General features: G+C 52.9%; 1 protein-coding gene across 6 annotated transcripts in view; it reads left to right on the plus strand.

Moving 5' to 3' along the window:
- The window catches only part of GPATCH8 (G-patch domain containing 8), a 117,644-nt gene that overhangs the window by 27,272 nt on the left and 64,089 nt on the right, over positions 1 to 26,283 (plus strand). For 2 of the 6 annotated variants that reach the window (XM_068167142.1, XM_068167143.1), the window contains exons 2-3: positions 7,641 to 7,715; positions 20,908 to 20,980. In XM_068167142.1, coding sequence (XP_068023243.1) covers positions 7,641 to 7,715; positions 20,908 to 20,980 — 148 coding nt within the window. Of the gene's footprint in view, positions 1 to 7,636; positions 7,716 to 8,779; positions 8,815 to 14,680; positions 15,160 to 20,907; positions 20,981 to 26,283 lie in introns of those variants that run through there. The other 4 variants (XM_068167145.1, XM_068167144.1, XM_068167147.1 and 1 more) reach the window with 4 other exon arrangements.

Below are 26,283 nucleotides of genomic sequence, written 5' to 3' on the forward strand. Positions count from 1 at the left end.
GCAGGCTGGTGAGGGACTGTTCAGAAGGAGCTGTGGGGACAGGATGAGAGGCAAGGGTTTGAAACTGGAGCAGGGCAGAGCTAGGTTGGACATCAGGAGGAAGTTCTGCACAGTGAGGGTGAGACATTGGAACAGGCTGTCCCTGGAGGTGGTTGAGTCCCTGGCCCTGGAGACATTCCAGGTCAAACTTGATGGGGCCCTGGGCAGCCTGCTCTAATTGGAGCTGTCCCTGCTGGGTGCAGGGAGGTTGGACAAGATGTCCTTGAAGGGTCCCCTCCAATCTAATGCAATCTGTGAATCTGTAGATGCCAGCTGGATTTCATACTCCTGTAGATAAAGCACTGATTAGGCCACACCTTGAGTCCTGTGTTCAGAGGAGGGCAAGAAAGCTGGGGAGGGGTCTGGAGCACAGCCCTGGGAGGAGAGGCTGAGGGAGCTGGGGTTGCTTAGCCTGGAGAAGAGGAGGCTCAGGGGAGACCTTCTTGCTCTCTGCAACTCCCTGCAGGGAGGTTGGAGCCAGGTGGGGGTTGGGCTCTTCTCCCAGGCAGCCAGCAGCAGAACAAGAGGACACAGTCTCAAGCTGTGCCAGGGGAGGTTTAGGCTGGAAGTGAGGAAGAAATTCTTCCCAGCAAGAGAGATTGGCCACTGGGATGTGCTGCCCAGGGAGGTGGTGGAGTCCCCATCCCTGCAGGTGTTTAGGAAGAGCCTGGATGAGGCCCTCGGTGCCACGGTTGAGTTGATCAGATGGTGCTGGGTGAGAGGTTGGACTTGATGATCTCTGAGGTCTTTTCCAACCTGGTCTGTTCTCTTCTGTTCTCTTCCATTTCATGAGCAAATCCATTGCAGCAGGAGCACTCTTGATGGCTGTTGTCCTGGTTTGGTGAGGCTGGGCTGTGACTCTGTGCAGTGGGGGCAGGTGGGATGCTGCCTGCTGAGCTCCCTGCCTTCAGCACCTGTGTGCAGCCTGCGCCTCTGCGCCGTGCCCCTCGCCGCCCGCTGTGAGCAGCTCTGTGAGGCTGCCTTCAGCTCTGCTCCTTGCAGACCATCCAGAAAGGATGGGAGCAGAGTGGTGCCTGCCGATGAAAGCCCAGAGCTGCTGTGGAGAGGCCGTGGGAGAGGTGCTGGCTGGGAGCGGAGCGTGGCCGGGGTGAATCGGCGCTGCGGAAGGCGGCTGATGGGTGGGCTGGCACTTGGGGCAGCAGCAGCATCCAAGCACATTCTCTTGGCAACAGGGTTCTGTCAGGATGGTCTCTTGAAGATTTGCATCACTGGAGATGAATGCTTGTTGCAAGAGACTTTTGGAGGCTGCTGCCTGGCCTGTGCAGTCCTGCCAGGCTGTCCGTTACGGCTCCGGTTTGCTCTTCCAGCGTGCTGGCTTTCATTATCATAGTATCGGTCAGGGTTGGAAGGGACCACAAGGATCAGCCAGTCCCAACCCCCTGCCATGGGCAGGGACACCCCACACTAGATCAGCCTGGCCACAGCCTCAGCCAGCCTGGCCTTAAACACCTCCAGGGCTGGGGCCTCAACCACCTCCCTGCACAACCCAGTCCAGGGCTTCACCACTCTCCTGGGGAAGAACTTCCTCCTCCCCTCCAGCCTCAATCTCCCCACCTCCAGCTTCATTCCATTCCCCCTAGTCCTATCACTCCCTGAGAGCCTGAGCAGTCCCTCCCCAGCCTTCTTGGAGCCCCCTGCAGATCCTGGAAGGCCACAATGAAGTCACCTCAGAGCCTTCTCTTCTCCACACTGAACAGCCCCAACTCCTTCAGTCTGTGCTCACAGCAGAGCAGCTCCAGCCCTCTGCTCCTCCTCCTGGCCCTGCTCTGGACACCTTCCAGCACCTCCAGATCCCTCTTGTCATAGGGGCTCCAGAGCTGGAGGCAGGACTCCAGGTGGGGTCTCCCCAGAGCTGAGCAGAGGGGGAGAATCCCCTCCCTTGCCCTGCTGGCCACACTTCTGCTGCTGCAGCCCAGGAGCTGATTGGCTAACCCCCTTGCAGGAGGACAGGGTGGTGGTGGTGGAGCAGAGGAGAGTGACAAGATGTTTCTCTTGGCAGTGGTGGCTGGGTGGATCCTCCTCAGAGTAGCTGTGGAGCTGGGATGCAGATGGATCCTGCTGGGGGTTGGTGTTGGCTGAGCAGGCAGGAGAATCTTTCGGTGGCACTGCAGGGCGTGGGAAAGGGACAGAGGTGGCAGCCAAGGCCACAGCACCTTCTGGGGGCTGACAGGGCTGGGATGCTTGGCAGTGCCCAGGAAATGTAGAAGAAATGATCTCCTTTGATGGCTTTTGTGTTGATCTCAGCTGCAGGCATCTCCCTTGTTTGCTTTTGGGTTTGCAGCTGGATTTTTTTCCCCTTGCCAGGGCTGTGGAATGCTGGTGGCTGGTGGTGTTACATCCCAGACCTGCTGAATGCTCTGATGGTTCACCTGGCTGCAACTCCAGCACTGTGAGGCTTCAGCAAGCTCTGAAATCACAGCAGAGCTACAACAGAGCTGGGTTCTCTGAAATGGCTGTGGTGTTTCAGCACCAAGGGGGGTTCTGCAGGGCAGACCCTGCCTTTTGCCCTCCCAGCTCGGCAGCCCTCTGTGAAAGGCAGAGGCCTGGAGGGTGGAGTTTTGCTGGAGTGGATGCTGGAGGAGGGTTGCTTGACTCCCCTGAGGGTCTTCCTCAGGACTCAGCATTGGGCCTGCTTCAGTGGCCTTGAAGAGGAGATAGAGGGCACCCTCACTAAGTTTGCAGACAACACCAAGTTGGGTGGGAATGTTGATCTGCTGGAGGGTAGAGAGACTCTGCAGCAGGGCTTGGACTGGATGGGATGGGCTGAGGTCAGCTGTGAGGTTCAGCAAAGCCAAGGGCTGGGTCCTGCCCTTGGGTCACAACAACCCCACGAACGCTCCAGGCTGGGGGCAGAGAGGCTGGAAACTGCCCAGTGGAAAAAGGCCTGGGGTTGATGATTGACAAGTAGCTGAACAGGAGCCACCAATGTGCCCAGGTGGCCAGATGGTCACCAGCACCTTTGGCCTGGATCAGCAAAGGTGTGACCAGAGGACCAGGGAGGTGATTGTTTCCCTGCCCTGGGCGCTAGTGAGGGCACATCTCAAGTACTGTGTTCACTTTTGGGCTCGTTGAGAAGGACCTTGAGAGGCTGGAGCAGGCCCAGAGAAGCTCAGCAAAGGTGGGGAAGGGTCTAGAGCAGAGGTCTTGTGAGGAGCAGCTGAGGGAATTGGGGGTGTTCAGCCTGGAGCAAAGGAGGCTGAGGGGGAGACCTCATTGCTCTCTGCAGGGAGGTTGCAGTGAGCTGGGGGTTGGGCTCTGCTCCCTAGGGACGAGCTGGTAAGAGGAGATGAAATGGCCTCAGGCTGCACCAGGGGAGGTTCAGGTTGCACATTAGGAGTATTTTTTTCCACTGAAAGGGTCCTCAGGCATCCCTGGATGTGTTTAAAAGCTGTGCAGATGTGCTTGGGGTTATGGCTTAGTGGTGCACTTAGCAGAGCAGGGTTAAGGGGTGGACTTGATGAGCTTGGAGGTGTTTTCCAACCTGAGTGGTTTTATGATTCTGTGATTGCATTCTCCACTCCAGTGCCTGCTGTGTTGTGCTTGTGCTGGGCAGGGGAGAGGCTGCCCTGTGCTCACCGTCATGACAGTCCTGCTTAATTGTCCTCTCCACTTCAGGGCCACCCTGTAGGACTAAAGATGTTCCATTGGGTTGCTCCAAGAACAAAAGGAAGCAAGGGGCTTGGGTTCATTCCTCTTTGGAGCATTTTGGAGGGCCACTAAGATGATTGGAGGGGCTGGAGCACCTCTGCTGCAAGGACAGGCTGAAGGGGCTAGGGTTGTTTAGCCCTGAGACTACTTGAAGGGAGGTTGTAGCCAGGAGGGAGTTGGTCTCTTCTCCCAGGCAAGCAGCACCAGAACAAGAGGACACAGTCTCAAGCTGTGCCAGGGGAGGTTTGGGCTGGAGGTGAGGAAGAAATCCTTCCCAGACAGAGAGATTGGCCATTGGGATGTGCTGCCCAGGGAGGTGGTGGAGTCCCCATCCCTGGAGGTGTTTAGGAAGAGCCTGGATGAGGCCCTTGGAGCCATGGTTGAGTTGATCAGGTAGTGTTGGGTGGTAAGTTGGACTCTATGATCTCTGAGGTCTCTTCCAACCTGGTTGGAAAAGGCTGGAGGTGAGGAGGAAGTTCTTCCCCATGAGAGTGGTGAAGCCCTGGAATGGGTTGTGCAGGGAGGTGGTTGAGGCCCCAGCCCTGGAGGTGTTTGCAGCCAGGCTGGCTGAGGCTGTGGCCAGGCTGATCTAGTGTGGGGTGTCCCTGCCCATGGCAGGGGGGTTGGAACTGGCTGATCCTTGTGGTCCCTTCCAGCCCTGACTGATAGTAGGATACTGTGATAATGCTGTTCTATTCAAGTACCTGAAGGGGGCTATAAGAAGGCAGCAGCAGGACTGTTTGCAAAGGCCTGCAGTGACAGGATGAGGTGCAGTGGTTTGAAAGGAGAGCAGAGCAGATTGAGATTGGATGTTGGGAACAAGGTCTGCACCAGGAGTCTGCTGGAACACTGCAACAGGCTCCTCAGGGAGGTGGTTGCAGCCCCATGGTTGCAGATCCTTGAGGTCAGGGTTAACAGGGCTCTGAGCAACCTGATCTGGTGGAGGATGTCCTTGCTGACTGCAGAGGGGTTGGACTGGATGAGCTTTGGAGGACCCTTCCAACCCAATCCATTCCATGATTGTTGCTGTGAGGCTCTGCAGCCCTGTGTGGGGCACTCCCCTGCGTGTCCTTTCCTCAGGCCTCTGCCCCATGCCTGTCACTTCCCACACAGCAGCTTGGGCTGCTGTGCTCACAACTGCTTTCAGCTGGCACCTCTGGGACAAACAGTTCTGTTCTGTGTGCTGCTCAACTGCTGGTGGGCTGCTAGAGGTGGGACCAAAGAGCTCTTTAGCATGCTGACTGAAGGAGTTGGGGCTGTTCAGTGTGGAGAAGAGAAGGCTCTGAGGTGACCTCATTGTGGCCTTCCAGGATCTGCAGGGGGCCTACAGGAAGGCTGGGGAGGGACTGCTCAGGATCTCAGGGAGTGATAGGACTAGGGGGAATGGAATGAAGCTGGAGGTGGGGAGATTGAGGCTGGAGGGGAGGAGGAAGTTCTTCCCCATGAGAGTGGTGAAGCCCTGGACTGGGTTGTGCAGGGAGGTGGTTGAGGCCCCAGCCCTGGAGGTGTTTAAGGCCAGGCTGGCTGAGGCTGTGGCCAGGCTGATCTAGTGTGGGGTGTCCCTGCCCATGGCAGGGGGGGTGGAACTGGATGATCCTTGTGGTCCCTTCCAACCCTGACTGATACTAGGATACTATGCTGGGGAATCACTGTGCAGCTCCCCAGGGACATGGACAAGTGCTGTGGGCATGGAGAGAGGTTTCCTTTGGTACCGCTGTGGGGTTTGGTTGCCTTAAGGTGTGTGAAATCACTTGTGTGCCTCTAGCAACTTGGATTCCCTGCTGTAAGGAAAGCTTTCAAGAGAAAAGAGAAGAAAACTCTTTGTGGGGGTGGTAGGGGGGGGTCAGTTCTTCCTGCCTGCCCTGTGTGCTGGCCAGCACAGGTCAGTGTTTTTGTAGTCTTTCTACATGTAAAATCTCCAACCTGTGGCCATTGTGAATGCTTGGTACTTTGCCAGCTTCTCTAGTTTATGATTGACAGCAAACTGGCTTGGTTTGTAGAATAATTGTTGGAATGTTGGCTTTTCTAGCCTCTAGAGTGAGTTGAGCCTGTGTTTAATAAACACATCTGTTAGCAAAATGAATACAGCACCGGTCACAGCGTGCCAGAGGGCAGTGGATTGGAAGAGACCCTCGGAGGTCATCTTGTCCAACCTTCCTGCACCCAGCAGGGACAGCTCCAACTGCAGCAGGCTGCCCAGGGCCACAGCAAGTTTGACCTGGAATATCTCCAGGGACAGGGCCACCACCACCTCTGGGCAACCTGTTCTGGTGTCTCACCACCCTCATTGTGCAGAACTTCCTCCTCATGTCTAATTCCAGTCTCAAACCATTGCCCCCTGTCCTATCCCCACAGGCCCTTGTGAACAGTCCCTCCCCAGCTTTCCTACAGGTCCCTTCCAGATACTGAAATGCAGCTCTCAGGTCTCCCCAGAGCCTTCACTTCTCCAGGCTTGAGCAGCCACAACTCTGGGATAGGATGAGGGGGAATGGAGTTAAGCTTGAGGAGGGGAGATTTAAACTGGAGATTAGGAGGAAATTCTTTCCAGTGAGGGTGGGGAGACACTGGCACAGGTTGCCCAGGGAGGCTGTGGGAGGTGTTGGAGGCCAGGTTTATTTTGCTCCTGTGCAGATAGAATAGAATAGACCAGGTTGGAAGAGACCTTCAAGATCATCGAGTCCAACCTATCATCCAACACCACCCAACCAACTAACCCATGGCACCAAGCACCCTGTCAAGTCCCTTCCTGAACACCTCCAGGGATGGTGACTCCACCACCTCCCCAGGCAGCCCATTCCAATGGGCAATCACTCTCTCTGTCTAGAACTTCCTCTTGACCTCCAGCCTGAACTTCCCCTGGCACAGCTTGAGACTGTGTCCTCTTGTTCTGGTGCTGGCTGCCTGGCAGAAGAGCCCAACCCCCACCTGGTTCCAACCTCCCTGCAGGGAGTTGCAGAGAGCAAGAAGGTCTCCCCTGAGCCTCCTCTTCTCCAGGCTAAGCAACCCCAGCTCCCTCAGCCTCTCCTCACAGGGCTGTGTTCCAAGCCCCTCACCAACTTTGTTGCCCTTCTCTGGACATGCTCCAGCAAGTCAACCTCCTTCCTAACCTGAGGAGCCCAGAACTGGACACAGGACTCGAGGTGTGGCCTAACCAGTGCAGTGTACAGGGGCAGAATGACCTCCCTGCTCCTGCTGGCCACACTTTTCCTGATGCAGGCCAGGTTGGATGAGGCCTTGAGCAGCCTGGGCTGGTGGGAAGTGTCCCTGCCCATGGCAGGGGGGTTGGAACTGGATGAGAGTGGTGACGTGCTGGCACAACTTGCCTAGGGATGTGGTTGAGGCCCTGTCCTTGGACACAATCAATATCAGTCTTGATGTGTCCCTGGGCAGCCTGATCTAGTTGGAGGTGTCCCTGCTGTCTGCAGGGGGCTCATAGTATCCTAGTTTCAGTCAGGGTTGGAAGGGACCACAAGGATCATCCAGTCCCACCCCCCCTGCCATGGGCAGGGACACCCCACACTAGATCAGCCTGGCCAGAGCCTCAGCCAGCCTGGCCTTAAACACCTCCAGGGCTGGGGCCTCAACCACCTCCCTGCACAACCCATTCCAGGGCTTCACCACTCTCATGGGGAAGAACTTCCTCCTCCCCTCCAGCCTCAATCTCCCCACCTCCAGCTTCATTCCATTCCCCCTAGTCCTATCACTCCCTGAGATCCTGAGCAGTCCCTCCCCAGCCTTCCTGTAGGCCCCTTCAGATCCTGGGTTGGACAAGCTGCCCTTGGAGGGTCCCTTCCAACCTGCTGCAATCTGCGAACCTTCGAAGTCCCTTTCCAACCCCAACCCGTTCTCTGAATCTGTGAGCCTGCATGATGGCAGCAGGCTGTTGGCAGCAGGTTCTGTGCTGTGGAACTAACTGTGTTTTTCTTTCCCAGGGCAATCACTTTGATCAGTATGAAGAAGGGCACCTGGAGATAGAGCAGGCCTCTCTCGACAAGCCGATCGAATCGGTAAGGCACCCCCCGGCACCGGCCACCCACCAGAGCTTAGGCCCTGCTCGGATGGCACTTGATGTGAATGCAGTCAAGTTGGGCAGGAGCCAGCCTCCTCCTGGCAGCACAGGGTTAATTTTTGGTGGTAAATTGCATGCTGAGACCAAGTGGGCCTGGGATTTAATGGTTGAGTTGCTCTAAAGCTGCAGGATGTTGGAAATCTTAGTTCAAGAGGACGCTTCAGAGATGATTGCAAATGTTCCTTCCTAGAGAGTTCTCCCCCTCCTCCCCCCCTACTTTTCTGTAAAGACTCAGGTAAATTCCTAGACAAAGCTGATGGAAGCAGGGTAGCAAAATGCATTTTGATCTTTCAGTTTCTATCCTTCTGCAAATGACCAGATTGGTTCAAGCCAAGTGTTAGGCTGAGGCCAGGCAGTACAGAAGCACTTCCCTGTGACTCTGAAGCTGCACTGGGAGCTCCTGTCCAGCATTGCTTTGAGTCAGCTCTGGAGAGCCTGGCCATGAGATGGGGAAGAATGACATTTTTGGGTTTTTGGCTCAGTTTTACCATTTTAAACTTCTGAATGTTCATCTTTGCAAAGCACCTTCTGCTGCTCTTGGGCACAACCTGAGCCGGCCCCAACCTCGGCCTTCAGCTTTACGTTTGTGCCAGAGGGAGAAAACCTGGAGTGTGAGCTGCCCCTGCCCACCACGGCAGGGGGGGTTGGAACTGGATGATCCTTGAGGTCCTTTCCAACCCTGACCAATTCTCTGATTCCAATCCTTGAGGGTCACTGAGTTAATGTTGGGGGGAGGGGGGGCGGGGGGGAAATCTCAACCCACCACAGGTGCCCTGCTTCAGGGTCGACTTTTTGATCCGAACCCCCGGCCAGCGTTTTTCCCCCTTCCCCGTTGCCTAACTGCAGCTCTCTGGTAGGGTGCACTCAGTGCTAGGCAGAGCTGGGTTCTCTAGCTGGTTCTTCGGTGTGTTAGGTTGGTGTTGTGTGTGTTTGTGTGTGCGTGTTTAGATGTTTACACAGAAATTTACACAACTTGGGGTGTTCGACGTTTTTCTTCCGCAGCAGTTGGCCCATAGTAGCTAAGCAGCCCTGATCTGGTTTGTATTGCACGGTCTGCCTTTTTTAATTTCTTCTCTAGGGTTTCCTTTCTCTCCCCTCCCTCCCCTCCCCTTCCCCCCTTTCTGATTTCTGTTCTTCTGGTCCAGTGAACACTGCATATAGTACCTCCTGTCTTAATGTGCTGGCATGATGCTAGATTTAGGCATGGCGGTAATTGATGACGCATGAGATAATGCTGCAGAGATGGGAATTGGGATTCAGTGTTCTCCTCAATACTTCAATCTGAAAAGGCTGGGAGGTGGGGAGCTGAATTAAAATGCCAAGCTTGGTTCTTTACCTAAATATCATGAGGAGGGCTTCTTGGTTGCCGTGCTGGAAACTGGCATTTCAAAAGCATTCAAATGCAGCTGGGCCCAGACTGAGTGCTAAAAGTGCTTTCCCAAACGGAGGAGGTAGAGGTGGGCACAGATGCCATCTCTCTGGTGTTCTGGAGGGAGGGGTGCCTGCAGGAGCCTGCAAAACGTTGGCACACAGGACCTGGCAGCACAGGCTCGCAGGGCAGCTTGGATCTCTTGTTTGTTGCAGTTTGATTAACGTTGAGCTGTGACAGAAACAGTGAATTCGGTTCTGGCAGGGAGATTTGATTGGTGGGCCTCTCCCTGGCCAGCTGCTGGGACGATATTAATCATTACAGCTTTTGGGGGTAGGGTTTAGGGAGCTCAGTTCAGCCTGATAGTCCCATTTAAAAGCACTTTGGAGTGTGGATTGAAGGAATGACTTAGTTCTTCAGGAGGAGCAAGAGTTAAAACCTCAAATTGCTCTTTAACATCCACTTTGTTTCACTCTCGCCTGTAATGATGACCTTTGGAGGCCCCTTCCAGCCCAAACCATTCAATGATTCGTTGATTCTAATAAGAGGGACAGGCATTTGAGATGTCAAACCCCAACCTGGGACACACAGCCCTTGGATGGAGTGGCAGAGCTCAGTCCTGCTTTGTCACAGCAGCCATGCTCGCTCGGAGTACCTGAGCTGGCTCCACGGGCTGCTCCCAGAGCTTGAATGCTGTGAGTGCTGCACGGGGTGATTTCTAATCTCCTGAACAAGCCCTGTGTCAGAAACAACCTGGTCACTTTTAATCTTCAATAAATGCATTAGTGCTGCTTAAATTCTGTAGCTGGGAAGCATGAATCATCTTGGCAGGTGGAAATGGCTCTGCTTCCACGCTGCTAATGACCTGTGTGCTTTTTGAATTGGCAAAGGACAGCCAGCAGAAGGAGGACCTCTCCATCTCAGAGTTCAGTGGTGCACCTCTCCTGCAGGGTTTTTTTCCCCCCCAGGAAAGAGATGATCATCCTGCTGCTTTGGGGGATTTTTTTGCTTGTTTTCCCAACCTTGTTTTGCTGAGCCAGGAGGGGATGACATCTGTGAGCTGAAATGGAGAGGGAAGGAGCAAGGGCAAGCCTCTAATTTGCAAATGCCACCCATCTAAATATTTGCAACGTTAACAAATTGGTTTATAATCCTTACCCAGTTCTCTGTTGGCAGTTCAAGTGACCTTTAGAAAGGAATCTGCTCAGAGCAGTGAGTAAGAGCCTGTGCCTCACGTTATGGAAATGATTTGGGTGACAGATGTCTGTGTGAGGAAGGCTGTTTGCAACCGCAGCTGAGCAAAGCTCCTCCCAGTCAAAAGCTTCAAGTTTGGTGATTCTACAGACTGAAGAGTGTATTAAGAACAGTCTCTTAAACATGCTTCCTGCAGCTTCTCACATCTGAGTGATATGGAAATGCTTGAAGGGCTGAAGGCAGCTGGCATTTGGGAATGGCAGGGGCAGAGGGGGGTTCCCTTGCAGCGCTCATTGCCAACCCCGCTGAGGCGAGATCCATCTCTGCAGCATTACCTGTTGAGAGGTGCTGACTGTACTGCTACAGCATGCAACTCAAAGGTGGCTGGAAAAATAGGTTTGGGAGTCTACAGATCATTACAATGTTGAAAGGTGCCCTCAATTAGCCTGCTGCTGGGTGGAGGTCCTGTTTTGGACAGCTTGTTTAGGCCAAAGCTGTCTGGACTGGGAGATGCGACTAGAAGCAGAGCACATTGCTGGAGAGCAGAGCTGCCAGGAGCCAGTGGATGCTCACAGCCCAAGCAAGGAGCCAACTATTTTCCATTACTAGCTGAAGAAAATATTTCCTATCAATGGACTCTTCATAGCTGCAAATGCTGACATTTTCTTCCCTCCCATCCCCACAATTAAGAATTTTTTTGGGGGGTGGTGGTGGTTGCTCTGGTTTGAAAGCTGCTGTGCTGTGCACTGACTCCTCCTGTCGGTGCCCTTGGCAAACCAGAGCCCCTTAGGCCCTGGGGGTTTGAAATTCAAGGTGCTGCATGCATTTGTTGGGAGGTATTTCCAGTGCACCGAGTCCAGGTGCTGGACTGGGAAGCCACCAAGTATTGCAGCTTAAACCAGAATCCACATTTTCTTCCCCTTAACTCCTCATTTCTCCTTGTTTCCTGACACTTGTTGCTGTGAAATTAGGGTTTCCTTTGTCCCAGCAGTGCAGGTGGAGTAGCAGGGAGCAACATCCCCCTAGGGCCAGCACCAGAAGCAGCACGCACAGCGTCAGGCACTGCACCCAAGCTGTCACCACTGCAGGTTGGAGGCCAGAGTGCCAATCTCCCACCTGTTCTGGAAGCTTGGCAGTTTGTCCTTGTCCCAGCTAACACATGTCCTTTCCCCCCCACCCCCTCCTAATTCTCAGTTACAGCAGGAGCCCCTCGAGCACGCAGGGATCAGGCGTCAGGTGGTGGCAGGGGGGAGGCTCCCGGGCTGTCGGAGGTGACTTGAGGAGCCGAGGCTGGGCTTTGTTGCACTGATATCTGTACAGATCTGTGGACTCCACTAGTTCCAAAGTGTCATTTGATGAGGCTGCTGATTTGACATTTAGCAGTAGCCATCTGTGGAGAGCGCTATAAATAACGTGCTTCTTGAAGCTGAATGGTGTAGCATTACTATTGGGCTTTTCTCTCTGGTCTTCCATTGTGTCATCTGTAGTGAGCTCTAGGTTTTGTTTGGGGAATCTCTTCAACCCTCTTTCTGTGCATGGGTTCACCCAGTAGCATCCAGTCCTTGCTTCTAGATTCCTCCATACACAGTCAGCACAGCTTACAGCCCACTCAAGAGTCGGATGGTTGCTGCTCAGGGGTGGATGGTGTGGGCGCGATACGTGGGGTGGGGTGGGGAACCTCATGGCAAACCTGAGTTGGGTAAATCTGCTGCTTGGTATATCCACAGCACAGCTCAACCTGCCCACTGTGGATGGTGTCCCACCTGTGGCATCACCAAACCTTCCATTGTACCCAGCTCTTCACTGAATGTGTTTTCTTCTTGGTCAGCAAGAGGTATTTCCATCAGCAATCATGGATAGGATAGAAGAATAGGATAGAAGAATAGGATAGAAGAATAGGATAGAAGAATAGGATAGAAGAATAGGATAGAAGAATAGGATAGAAGAATAGGATAGAAGAATAGGATAGAAGAATAGGATAGAAGAATAGGATAGAAGAGGATGGAAAAGACCTTTGAGATCATAGAGTCCAACCTATCACCCAGCACCATCCAATCAACTAAACCATGGCACCAAGAGCCCCATCCAGTCCCTGATAACCAGGGAAAGCAGCCAGGGCTTAGGATTGGGAAATGAGGAGGTTGGTTTGAGCTGCTGGAGCAGGTAACTCTGAGGTTTTTCCAAAGTAGCTTAGCCAGCTCCTGGGAAGGTTGGGTGAGGTCAAGGCCTTTCCATTTCCTGGAGGCTGTTGGGAAAGGCATGCTTCACCTGTAATGCAAAAGATCTCTCTCTGTAAATTGAAATGAGCCTCACTGAACAGCTCCACAGCTGGGAGAGCAGTGGCAGGAAGTGGAAATGGTTCCATTGAGGGCCTGCTGAGCACCCCACAGTCTGGTGTCCAGCACGTCTCCATGACTGGTGCCCTGGCAGATTGTGCTGGGGTTGAGAGTAGCTTGGGCAGTGAAGGAGAGCTCCTTGCTCACTCAAACACCCATTTGAAGAGTTCTTGTGGCTGCCTGGAGGATTTTTGTGGTGCCTGTAACACAAGGAGCTCCAAAGGGTAGAAAGTGAGGAGTCTCAGGTCAGCCCTCCAGGGGGATTTCCTCCTTGGGCTGATGCTGGCTTTGGAGCTCACTGCACCTCCTCAGGGCTAGAAGGTGAGGAGAGCTGATTGAAAAGGAATGGCAGTTCTTGACATGGGCAGGAAGTTTGGTGTGAAAACCACATCTTTCCTGTGTGAAAGAGCCCAGAAGGTTACAAACCTTCAACTTCAAAATGCAGTTTCACCACAAGCTCCCAGCTGCTGGGACATTTGCTGCCCCCTGTCATGTTTTGGTCTTACTGTCCCTGGCTGCTCCCCAGTCCTGCAGGGGGTGCAGAACAGCTCTCAGGTGGGAGCCTAGCAAGCCTGGCCTTCCATAAGGGAATTTTTAGGGCAGCTTTGAGGCTGTTGAACAGCCCTGCCTCTGAGAGAGGGCTGTGGTAGCCATCTGAGCTGGAGGAGGAAGGTAGAAGAGGGGTAGAAAACAGCAGGCTGACAACTAGGTCCCAGCTGAGATGTTAATGTTAAACTCCTAGGGTTGTTCTCCCTCTTCAGGGTATCAGAAGATTTTTTCCATTTCATGGATTCACAGAATGGTTGGGGTTGGAAGAGACCTCAAAGATCCATCTAGTTCCAACCCCTCAGCCATGGGCAGGGCCACCTCCCACTAGACCAAGTTCCCAAATTGAGACTACTTCAAATCAGGAGGAGATTTCACTCCTTCAACAAAAAAGGGAATGACTGGGAGGGGGGAGAAGGGGTGGGGAGGAACCCCATCATTCCTGGGTACCATTCCAGTGCGATTCCAATTCCTTGTCAAACACCTGGTGACCATCCTCTTGAGTGGCTTTGTAAGAGTGGTGCTAATGTGTATAACCCTTCTAAAGTTCTTTTTCTTTTTCTTTTCTTTATTTTTTTCCTTTTTTTATTTTTCTCACCCCCCTCCCCCTTCCCTTCTCCCCCTCCTTCCCCTTCACTGTGTCAGTCACAACACACCGCTCTCGAACCTCCCAGCTGGTCTTGACTTGTGGAATTTCTTTTATGCTTTTCACTCTTCTTTAATAAGTACATTACTTGCAAGCAGTGAATTGAAAACAAAGTAGAGAAAAAAAGGAAAAAAAGGAGGAAAAAAAAGGAGAGAAAAAAAGGAAAAAAGGGAAAAAAGGAGGAGAAAAAGGAGAAAAAAAAAAAAGGAAAAAAGGGGGAAAAGGAGGAAAAAAGGGAGAAAAAGGGAAAAGGGAAAAAAGTGAAAAAAAGGAGGAGAAAAAGGAGAAAAAAGGGAAAAAAAGGGGAAAAAAGGGAGAAAAAGGAGAAAAAAGGGGGAAAAGAGAAAAAAGCAGGAGAAAAAAAGGGGGAAAAGAGGAAAAAAAGCAGGAGATAAAGAAAAAAGGGGGGGAAAAGGAGAAAAAAAGCAGGAGAAAAAGGAGAAAAAAAGGGGGGAAAAAAGAAAAAAAGCAGGAGAAAAAGGAAAAAAAGGGGGGAAAAAACGGAAAAAAAAGAGGAGAAAAAGGGGAAAAAGAAAAAAAGGAGGGGAAAAAGAAAAAAAGGAGGAAAAAAGGAGGAGAAAAAGTAGAAAAAAAAGGGGGGAAAAAGGAGGAGAAAAGGAGGAAAAAAAAGGGGGAGAAAAAGGAGAAAAAAAAGGGGGAGAAAAAGGGGAGAAAAAAGGGAGAAAAAGTGGAAAAAAGGGGGAGAAAAAGAGGAAAAAAGGGGGAGAAAAAGAGGAGAAAAAGGGGGGAAAAAGGGGGAGAAAAAGGGGGGAAAAAGGAGGAGAAAAAGGGGGGGGAAAGGAGGAGAAAAGGGGAGAAAAAAGGTGAAAAAAGGAGAAAGGGGAGAAAAAAGGGGAAAAAAGGAGGAGAAAAAGGGGGGAAAGGAGGAGAAAAAGGAGGAGAAAAAGGAGAGAAAAAAGGAGAAAAAAAGGAAAAAAGGGGGAAAAAAGGAAAAAAGGGAGAAAAAAGGAGGAGGAAAAAAGAAAAAAAGGAAAAAGGGGAAAAAAGGAGAAAGGAAAAAAAAAGGAAAAGAAAATAAGAAAGGAAAAAGAAAATAAAAAAGGAAAAAGGAAAGGAAAAGAAAAAAAGAAAAGGAAAAGAGAATAAAAAAGGAAAAAAAAGGAGGGAAAAAAAAAGGAAAAAGAAAATAAAAAAAGGAGGAAAAGAAAAGAAAATACAAAGGCAAAAAAAAAGCTAATAAAAAATAAAAGAAGTACCATTAGTGATCGGACAGTTTCTTACTTTGTGTTACATTTAACTGTTCTTTTGACAGCCCAGTTTTTAAAGCCAGGTTCGTATGGAAATGCTTTCACTCCACTTGCACTGCTTTTGGAAATAGCCTACTTGCTTCATCTGTCTTTTCTTTTAGTGCATTCATAACACAACACAGTCAGCACAATGTCTCATCTCCACCCAGCCAAAGGCTCCCAAAAGTGCTCCTTGTCCTTTGCTTTTTGATTTAGTTATTTCTTTCTTCCCCTCCCAGCCCCAGCCCCAACCCTCCCCTCCCCCTCCCCCCCAGAATCAAAGCAGCCATTTTTGGCAGCGCTGCCTTTTTACAGCTGGCTTCAATACTCCTTTGTCAGCCACGCTTGGGATGCTGGGGGGAGAACAATTAGGGTGTTCTCCACAACCCCTCTCACACCTCCCCACCCCCCCCCCAGCTCTCTGGGCTCTCAGGGGGAAGGGCCTGGCTGTGGTTGTGGCTGGTGCAGAGCGAGCTGCAGCAGATGTGCTTGCAGGTAAGTTTGCCAAACCCTTCCCAACTGCTGAGCTCCTCCATGGTGGTGTGGTTGGAATCCAGAGTTGTGAAGTTTTCCTCTTTCTTTTTGTCTTTTGGCATAGACTGGTTTAAGCTTTTATTATTCCCAAGTATTTCCTTGCTTTTCTTTCAGTTATTGTGGGTTTTTTTATTCCCATGTAACCCTACTTCTCTCTAGATCATAGAATGGTAGGGGTTGGAAGGCACCTCCAAAGATCACTGAGTCCAACCCTCCTGCAAAGCAGGATCACCCAGGGCAGGTCGCACAGGAAGGCATCCAGGTGGGTTTGAGATCTCTCCACACAAGGAGACTCCACAGCCACTCTGGGCAGCCTGCTCCAGGCCTCCAGCAGCCTCACACCAAAGAAGTTTCTCCTCATGTTGGGGTGGAGCCTCCTATGACTGAGTTTACAGCCATTGCCCCTCATCCTGTCACTGGCTATCACTGAACAGAGACTGGCCCCATCCTCCTGAGCAGCCACCCACCCCTCAGGTATTTATAGACATTGAGAGGGTCACCTCTCAGCCTTCTCATGTCCAGACTAAACAGCCCCAGGTCTCACAGCCTTTCTTCATCAGGGGTTCCAGCGCCTTCATCATCCTCTTAGCCTTCCACTGAACTCTCCAAGTAGTCCCTCTTGAACTGGGCACACTCTTCCAGATAGATGATCTCTAGAGATCCCTTCCAACCCTTATGATTCCATGTCCTTGGGAGAGGTGGTAGGGTGTGGAAGCTGTTCTCTCTTGCCTTGAAAAAGACATCAAATCACCTAGTGTAATGCCATAGCAGGAAAAACCCAAACCACTATGGAACTGGCACTAGATGGCATTTTGTTGAGGAAAACCCTACCCTTCTCCTTGGGAAGATCCTGACATTCAGGCTGATTCACCCAAAGTCTGCAAGCTGTGTGGTCATTTTCTACAGTCTGGAGTGAGTGAAAAGCACCACTGCTCTGAAGAGTTCTGCTGATGACTTGGTCACAGCTTGAAACTGGAAGAGGCTGGATTTAGATTAGAAATGCTGGAGGGAAGGGTTCCCTCCAGAAGGACCTGGACAGGCTGCAGAGGTGAGCCCAAGCCAACCTCATGAAGTTCAACAAGGCCAAGTGTGAGGTCCTGCACCTGGGTCAGGGCACTCCCAAGCACAAATCCAGGCTGGGCAAGGAGTGGCTGGAGAGTAGCCCAGAAGGGAAGGTCTTGGGGGTGCCAGTTGGTGACACACTCCCCAGGAGCCAGCAGTAGTCCTTGGCAGCCCAGAGCCAGCTGAGTGCTGAGCTGCAGCCAGAGCAGGGAGAGTAGCAGCACAGGGAGGGGATTCTGCCCTCTGCTCTGACCCCACCTGCAGCACTGCCTCCAGTTCTGGGGCCCCCAGCATAGGAAGGACCTGGAGCTGCTGGAGAGGGTCTAGAGGAGGCCACAAAGAGGATCAGAGGCTGGAAAACCTCCCCTGTGGGGACAGGCTGAGAGAGTGGGGGATGTTCAGTCTGGAGAAGAGAAGGCTCCAGGGAGACCTCAGAGCAGCCTTGCAGTACCTGAAGGGCTCCAGGAGAGCTGGGGAGGGACCTTGGACAAAGGCTGGGAGTGCCAGGATGAGGAGCAATGGCTTTGAGCTGGGAGAGGAGAGATTGAGACTGGAGATGAGGAAGAAATTGTTGAGAGGCTGGGGAGACTCTGGCACAGGCTGCCCAGGGAGGCTGTGGCTGCCTCCTCCCTGGAGGTGTTGAAGGCCAGGCTGGATGAGGCCTTGAGCAAGCTGTGCTGGTGAGAGGTGACCCTGCCCATGGCAGGGGGTTTGGAACTGGACAAGGCCCTGAGCGACCTGATCTGCTGGAGGATGCCCCTGCAGGGGGCTTGGCCTGGATGACCTTCGGGAATCCCTTCCACCCCAGCCCCATTCTAGGATGAAACCACAACCAAACAGCAGGCATGAGCCCTGCTCAGCCCTCCTTGGAGAAGCTGGCCCTGAATTGCTGCATTGATTCCAAACCAGCTTGGATTTTTCCCTTTGCCCTCCACCTCCCCACCCCTACCCCCCCCGCCCCCACCCCCCCGAGGATGAGACATTCTGCTCATTGTTTTCCCCTCCATGCACTAATGGTTCCTTGCTGTTAACTTAACTTGCTAGGCCTGTTCCATTCTAACATCTTAGTATTTTTTGTTAGTTTCCATGTGAAATGCATCACCCAGAGTCTGTGCTTGAGCTCATTTTATTTATTGATTTGTTTTGTTTTCTTTTCTTTCGATTTTTTTCTTTTTAGCTCCTTTTTATTTGGTTCTTTTGAATTCTTTCCTCTTGTTTTGGGGTTTTTTTTGTTTTAAACTAACCTCACTGTTGGGTTTATTTCCTTTTTTTTGTTGTTGTTTTTGTTTTCTTTCAGTTGAATATTGGCTGCATGCTAGTTTATATATATATATATCTATATATCTATATACATATAAGAACCCCAATCAAGTCTAGCCTGGATTTTGCTCTGGTTGTGTTTCGGGTCCTAGCGGTGGGGGCAGCCTTGCACTTACAACTCAGCCTTCTCAAAAGCCTTGACACACACGGGGGGGGGGGAAAAAAACCAACAACCAACCAACTAAACCACCCCCCTTGGTAGATTTTCTTGACCCTTCCCCCTCCACACCTCCCCTCCCCCTCCCCTTCCCAAACCCCAATGGCCACAAATCCTACGAGGTGCTGTGTAGGTGATGGAAGTGATTGTAGGCATGAGCTTGATTTCAGGCTTTTTGTTTCGTTATGAATTCATTTACTGTAAAAGTTTTAGTGCTACTTTCTCTTTTTTTTTGTCTCCTCCCACATTGGCCTTTTTTTTAGTGGTTTTTTTTTTCTCTTTTGATTTTGATTTTCCAATCCTTTGATTGCTTTTGATTTTTCAATCCATTGATTGATTTTGATTTTCCAAGCCCTCTGAGTTTGATTTTTTCCAAGCCCTGTGAGTTTGATTTTGATTTTGATTTTTCCAAGCCCTTTGAGTTTGATTTTGATTTTTCCAAGCCCTTTGAGTTTGATTTGGATTTTCCAAGCCCTTTGAGTTGGGTGATTTTTTTTTCCCCTCCAAGCCCTTTGAGTTTGGTGATTTTTTTTTTTCCCCACCAAGCCCTTTGAGTTTGATTTTGATTTTTGGTCCCCTCCAGGCCCTTTCAGATTGATTTTGATTTTTCTTTCCCTCCAAGCCCTTTGACTTGGATGATTTTTCCCCCTCCAAACCCTTTGAGTTGGATGATTTTTTTCCCCCTCCAAGCCCTTTGAGTTGGATGATTTTTGGTCCCCTCCAGGCCCTTTGAGTTGGATGATTTTTGGTCCCGTCCAAGCCCTTTGAGTTGGATGATTTTTGGTCCCCTCCAAGCCCTTTGAGTTGGATGATTTTTGGTCCCCTCCAAGCCCTTTGAGTTGGATGATTTTTGGTCCCCTCCAAGCCCTTTGAGTTGGATGATTTTTGGTCCCCTCCAAGCCCTTTGAGTTGGATGATTTTTTCCCCCTCCAAGCCCTTTGAGTTGGATGATTTTTGGTCCCCTCCAAGCCCTTTGAGTTGGATGATTTTTGGTCCCCTCCAAGCCCTTTGAGTTGGATGATTTTTGGTCCCCTCCAAGCCCTTTGAGTTGGATGATTTTTGGTCCCCTCCAAGCCCTTTGAGTTGGATGATTTTTGGTCCCCTCCAAGCCCTTTGAGTTGGATGATTTTTGGTCCCCTCCAAGCCCTTTGAGTTGGATGATTTTTTCCCCCTCCAAGCCCTTTGAGTTGGATGATTTTTGGTCCCCTCCAAGCCCTTTGAGTTTGCTTTTGATTTTTCTTTCCCTCCAAGCCCTTTGAGTTTGGTGATTTTTTTTCTCCCCCACCAAGCCCTTTGAGTTTGATTTTTGGGTCCCTCCAGGCCCTTTGAGTTTGATTTTTGGTCCCTCCTGACCCTTTGAGTTTAATTTTTGGTCCCTCCAGACCCTCTGAGTTTGATTTTTTTGTTCTCCTCCAGGCCCTTTGAGTTTGATTTTGGGTCCCTCCAGGCCCTCTGAGTTTGATGATTTTGGGTCCCTCCAGGCCCTCTGAGTTTGATGATTTTGGGTCCCTCCAGGCCCTCTGAGTTTGATGATTTTGGGTCCCTCCAGGCCCTCTGAGTTTGATTTTGGGTCCCTCCAGGCCCTCTGAGTTTGATTTTGGGTCCCTCCTGACCCTCTGAGTTTGATTTTTGGGTCCCTCCTGACCCTTTGAGTTTGATTTTTTGGGTCCCTCCTGACCCTTTGAGTTTGATTTTTTGGGTCCCTCCTGACCCTTTGAGTTTGATTTTGGGTCCCTCCTGACCCTTTGAGTTTGATTTTGGGTCCCTCCTGACCCTTTGAGTTTGATTTTGGGTCCCTCCTGACCCTTTGAGTTTGATTTTGGGTCCCTCCTGACCCTTTGAGTTTGATTTTGGGTCCCTCCTGACCCTTTGAGTTTGATTTTGGGTCCCTCCTGACCCTTTGAGTTTGATTTTGGGTCCCTCCTGACCCTTTGAGTTTAATTTTTGGTCCCTCCTGACCCTTTGAGTTTGATTTTTTGTTCTCCTCCAGGCCCTCTGAGTTTGATTTTGGTTCCTTCCAAGCCCTCTGAGTTTGAATTTTGGTCCCTCCAGGCCCTTTGAGTTTGATTTTTTTTGTTCTCCTCCAGACCCTCTGAGTTTGATTTTGGTTCCTTCCAAGCCCTCTGAGTTTGATTTTTGGTCCCTCCTGACCCTTTGAGTTTGGTTATTTGGTCCCTCCAAGCCCTCTGAGTTTGATTTTTTGTGTCCCTCCAGACCCTTTGAGTTTGATTTTGGTCCCTCCAGGCTCTTTGAGTTTGATTTTGATTCCCTCCAAGCCCTTTGAGTTTGTTTTTTGGTCCCTCCAGGCCCTTTGAGTTTGGTTTTTTGGTCCCTCCAGGCCCTCTGAGTTTTGGCTATTTCAAATCCTTTCCCAAGTGATGCCCCAAAGCTTGCCCCACACACCATCAGAAAGAGACCCTCCCTGAGTTCCCCATCTTCCCTTTTCCCCTTCCTCCTCCCAGATAAAAAACCCAACCTCCAGCCAGCAGTTTTGTGCCATTTTGCCTTTCCCTTTCCTTGGGCCTCGAAGTTGCCTTTTTTTAGTCGCAGTTTTTCCTTTTGCATGCCTGTATATATATGTAGAGAAAAAAAACCAACAGCCAACCAAAAACCAAAGCAGTCAAATCTCTCTTGCTCCTCACCTGTTGAAGTGTCAGTGGGAAGGGAAGAATATATTATTGGAATATTTTTGGTTTGTTCTCTCTCTTCTGTCTGTCAGGATAATATTGGACACCGCTTACTGCAGAAACATGGCTGGAAGCTGGGCCAGGGATTGGGGAAATCACTGCAGGGTAAGTCCAGCAGCTCCTGTCTGAAATGTTCAACACCAGCCTCAGTCTTGAACCAAATGATTGCTGCTCTCTTGTTCCTAGATTAGAGCTTTCTTTCCATTTTATTGATCCAGCCAAGCAAAGGCACCGTGGAGTTTCCTTGAGTTTAACTCTTTGCAAGCAGAAGGTGCTGCCCCTCTTGCTCCAGGGAGGGGTTGCTGCCCCTCTTGGTCTGGGTTTGTGCTGCCCCTCTTGGTCCAGGAGGGGGTTGCTGGCCTTCTGGTCTGGGTTTGTGCTGTCCCTCTTGGTCCAGGGGGGGTTGCTGGCCTTCTAGTTTGGGTTTGTGCTGCCCCTCTTGGTCCAGGAGGGGGTTGCTGGCCTTCTGGTCTGGGTTTGTGCTGCCCCTCTTGGTCCAGGGAGGGGTTGCTGGCTTTCTGGTCTGGGTTTGTGCTGCTCCTCTTGGTCCAGGAGGGGGTTTCTGCCTCTCTTGGTCCAGGGAGGGGTTGCTGCCCCTCTTGGTCTGGGTTTGTGCTACCCCTGCTGCCCGTCTTGGTCCAGGGAGGGGTTGCTGGCCTTCTGGTCTGGGTTTGTGCTGCCCCTCTTGGTCCAGGAGGGGGTTGCTGGCCTTCTGGTCTGGGTTTGTGCTGCCCCTCTTGGTCCAGGAGGGGGTTGCTGGCTTTCTGGTCTGGGTTTGTGCTGCTCCTCTTGGTCCAGGAGGGGGTTTCTGCCTCTCTTGGTCCAGGGAGGGGTTGCTGCCCCTCTTGGTCTGGGTTTGTGCTACCCCTGCTGCCCGTCTTGGTCCAGGGAGGGGTTGCTGGCCTTCTGGTCTGGGTTTGTGCTGCCCCTCTTGGTCCAGGAGGGGGTTGCTGGCCTTCTGGTCTGGGTTTGTGCTGCCCCTCTTGGTCCAGGGAGGGGATGCTGGCCTTCTGGTCTGGGTTTGTGCTGCCCCTCTTGGTCCAGGAGGGGTTGCTGGCCTTCTGGTCTGGGTTTGTGCTGTCCCTCTTGGTCCAGGAGGGGTTGCTGGCTTTCTGGTCCGGGTTTGTGCTGTCCCTCTTGGTCCAGGAGGGGTTGCTGGCCTTCTGGTCTGGGTTTGTGCTGCCCCTCTTGGTCCAGGAGGGGTTGTTGCCCCTCTTGGTCTGGGTTTGTGCTGCCCCTCTTGGTCCAGGAGGGGTTGCTGGCCTTCTGGTCTGGGTTTGTGCTTCCCCTCTTGGTCCAGGAGGGGGTTGCTGGCCTTCTGGTCTGGGTTTGTGCTGTCCCTCTTGGTCCAGGAGGGGGTTGCTGCCCCTCTTGGTCTGGGTTTCTGTTGCCCCTGTTAGTCCAGGAGGGGATGCTGCCCCTCTTGGTCTGGGGTTGTGCTGCCCCTCTTGGTCTGGGTTTGTGCTGCCCCTGTTGGTCTGGGGGGCATTGCTGGCATTCTGGTCTTGTTTATGCTGCCCCTGTTGGTCCTGGGAGGGGGTTGCTGCCCGTCTGGGTTTGTGCTGTCCCTTTTGGTCCACGGGGGGTTGCTGGCCTTCTGGTCTGGGGTTGTGCTGCCCCTCTTGGTCCAGGGGTGGCTGCTGGCCTTCTGGTCTGGGTTTGTGCTGCCCCTCTTGGTCGAGGGAGGGGATGCTGGCCTTCTGGTCTGGGTTTGTGCTGCCCCTCTTGGTCCAGGAGGGGTTGCTGGCTTTCTGGTCCGGGTTTGTGCTGTCCCTCTTGGTCCAGGAGGGGTTGCTGGCCTTCTGGTCTGGGTTTGTGCTGCCCCTCTTGGTCCAGGAGGGGGTTTCTGCCTCTCTTGGTCCAGGGAGGGGTTGCTGCCCCTCTTGGTCTGGGTTTGTGCTACCCCTGCTGCCCGTCTTGGTCCAGGGAGGGGTTGCTGGCCTTCTGGTCTGGGTTTGTGCTGCCCCTCTTGGTCCAGGGAGGGGATGCTGGCCTTCTGGTCTGGGTTTGTGCTGCTCCTCTTGGTCCAGGAGGGGGTTGCTGGCCTTCTGGTCTGGGTTTGTGCTGCCCCTCTTGGTCCAGGAGGGGGTTGCTGGCCTTCTGGTCTGGGTTTGTGCTGCCCCTCTTGGTCCAGGAGGGGGTTGCTGGCCTTCTGGTCTGGGTTTGTGCTGCCCCTCTTGGTCCAGGAGGGGGTTGCTGGCCTTCTGGTCTGGGTTTGTGCTGCCCCTCTTGGTCCAGGAGGGGTTGTTGCCCCTCTTGGTCTGGGTTTGTGCTGCCCCTCTTGGTCCAGGAGGGGTTGCTGGCCTTCTGGTCTGGGTTTGTGCTTCCCCTCTTGGTCCAGGAGGGGGTTGCTGGCCTTCTGGTCTGGGTTTGTGCTGTCCCTCTTGGTCCAGGAGGGGGTTGCTGCCCCTCTTGGTCTGGGTTTCTGTTGCCCCTGTTAGTCCAGGAGGGGATGCTGCCCCTCTTGGTCTGGGGTTGTGCTGCCCCTCTTGGTCCGGGGGGCATTGCTGGCATTCTGGTCTTGTTTATGCTGCCCCTGTTGGTCCTGGGAGGGGGTTGCTGCCCGTCTGGGTTTGTGCTGCCCCTCTTGGTCCAGGAGGGGTTGCTGGCCTTCTGGTCTGGGTTTGTGCTGCCCCTCTTGGTCCAGGGAGGGGTTGCTGGCCTTCTGGTCTGGGTTTGTGCTGCCCCTCTTGGTCCAGGAGGGGTTGCTGGCCTTCTGGTCTGGGTTTGTGCTGCCCCTCTTGGTCCAGGGGGGGTTGCTGGCCTTCTGGTCTGGGTTTGTGCTGCCCCTCTTGGTCCAGGGGGGGTTGCTGGCCTTCTGGTCTGGGTTTGTGCTGTCCCTCTTGGTCCACGGGGGGTTGCTGGCCTTCTGGTCTGGGTTTGTGCTGTCCCTCTTGGTCCAGGGGGGGTTGCTGGCCTTCTGGTCTGGGTTTGTGCTGCCCCTCTTGGTCCAGGGGGGGTTGCTGGCCTTCTGCTCTGGGTTTGTGCTGTCCCTCTTGGTCCAGGGGGGGTTGCTGGCCTTCTGGTCTGGGTTTGTGCTGCCCCTCTTGGTCCAGGGAGGGGATGCTGGCCTTCTGGTCTGGGTTTGTGCTGTCCCTCTTGGTCCAGGGGTGGCTGCTGGCCTTCTGGTCTGGGTTTGTGCTGCCCCTGTTGGTCCACAGGGGGTTGCTGCCGCTGTTGGTCCAGGGTGGGTTTTGCTGCCCCTCTGGAACAGGTTAGCTGTGAACTCTGTGTTGTGGATGTGTAAGAATCACTGTGCTGGGCCTCTCTGGAGGGAGGTGGATGAACTGCCTGCTTACTAGCAGGGAGCTGTGCAGCTTCTGAGGCTCTGCTGATGTTCTGCTGGCTGGATGCTTTGAGAGACAAGAGCAGTTACAGCGAGCCTGTGTGTGTGTTTCATGGTGGTGACAGAAGCCAGTAGAAGGCAAGCAAAGGACCCACTGAAGGCTGCAAGTGGTGGCAGAAGCCCTCATGGCTGGGAGAAGCCTGCTTCTAGTTCTCCAGAGAGCTTTCTTTTGGTTTCATGTCTTTCTGTTCTTCAGCACTCACTTTGTCAGAGGTTTAGCTAACCTTGAGGTGCTGTAGGGCTTGGTTGAACCACAGCACTCAGTCCTTGTGCTGCCTTGTGCCTGAGTCCTCCCTGCTCTGCTGGATCCCACGATGGGAACTGAGCCAGTGCTGCTCAGTTCATGTGGGAGGCTGTAGCCATGCCCATGGCCAGTAGATGCTGTTCAGAGTGTGGCCAGCAGGTTGAGGGAGGTTCTCTCTTCCCCTTGTATTTTGCCCTAGGGAGGACACATCTGGAGTCCAGTTCTGGGCTCCCCAGGTCGAGAGAGACAGAAAACTACTGAAGAGAGTCCAGGGGAGGTTACAAAGCTGCTGAGGGGCCTGGAGCAGCTCTGTGAGGAGCAAAGGCTGAGAGCCCTGGGGGTGAGAGCCTGGAGGAGAGCAGCCCCAGAGGGGAGCTGAGCAATGCTCAGCAAGAGCTAAAGGCTGGGGGGCAAGAGGCTGGGGCCAGGCTCTGCTCAGTGGTGCCCAGGGACAGGCCAAGGGGCGATGGGCACAGAGTGGAGCCCAGGAGGTTCTGTCTAGGAGGAGAAAGTTGTTTGGTGTGAGGGTGCTGGAGGCCTGGAGCAGGCTGCCCAGAGAGGCTGTGGAGTCTCCTCTGGAGAGATTTGAATCCCACTTGGACCTGGTGCTGCTGGCCAAGCTGCTGTGGGTACCCTGCTTTTAGCAGGGGGTTGGACCTGTGGAGATCTTCCAGTCCATTGTGGGCTGCTGCCAGGGTGAGAACACAGAGTCAGGCTGTGCCAGGTAGTGCTTCAGTCAGCTTCTGTGAGCTGCCTGTGTGTCAGCACCAGCTCACAACACTGTGGGTGAGGGGCTGGATATTCACCTCAGGCACAGAGCTGTGTGCCCAGGGGGCTTCTGTGGCAACCTCTTGAAGTGCTTGAAAAGCTCTGAGCTCCTCAGGGTGACCTACTCCTGTTCCTGTACCTTTAGTCTGAAGACCTGGGAGCTTGTAATTGGAGCTGGTGCCCCTACAGTGAGCCTGGCTAGAGATCAGTGTGCCTGTGCTGTGGAGTACTGCTGGGAGGTAATGAGTTCCCTGAGCTCTGGGAGTGGACATTAACCCCTGGGCTGAGGCACTCTGACCCCTCAGACAGTGCCTTGGTGGTCAGTGCTTCTTGCTTGCCCTCACCTGGTTTCATCTGGAGTCCCTTGGTTGCTGCATGGCACTCCTGCAGCCCTCTCCTGTCCTGTGCTGGTGCCAGAGCTCAGGATGTGGGCGTGGTGGTCACCCCCTGCTTTGGCATGGCTCTCACTGGCTCTGTCCTTTGGTCTGGCTTGGCTTTTGGGTGCCCTGTGTTGCTCTGTCTGTCACCAAAGTGGACCCCCAGAGGCTTGGAAGAAGCCAGAGCCCTCTGGCAGCCCCAGCTGGATGCAGAGGCCCAGCCCTGAGCAGGGTGGGGTGGCAGGCAGAGAGGCGGCAGCGAGCAGCAGGCGACTCTGGGCAGAGGCATCCTGTCCTGAGATGCAGAGAGCCAGGGCTGCCTGCAGGGCTGATCAGACCTTTGTGCCTTTGATCCTGCTCCAGATGTGGATGTTCCTCCCACTGTGCCTGTTGAAGCCTCAGATCTGTGACTCAGGGATTATTGAGGCTCTGCTGGTCTGGACTGTCTGGAAGCTGCAGGCAGCTCGTGGGGGTAGGCTGCCAGGGTTTTGCTGCTCCTCCTGATGGATGTGCAGGAGGGAACACAGACCTGGTGTAGGTGCTGAAACCTTCCTGGCCTGGGCTCTGGAGAGCATGCAGCAATCACCTGGTGCCTTTCACCTTGCAGTGTCCTGTCCACCTGCCAGCCAGGCTCTGGAGTGCTGCTGTGCTGCAGATCTGCTCAGCACACACA

This window comes from Melanerpes formicivorus, unplaced genomic scaffold (genome assembly GCF_026170545.1).
Source record: "Melanerpes formicivorus ecotype bairdi unplaced genomic scaffold, bMelFor1.0.p_v2 SCAF_113, whole genome shotgun sequence".
NCBI lineage: Eukaryota > Metazoa > Chordata > Aves > Piciformes > Picidae > Melanerpes > Melanerpes formicivorus.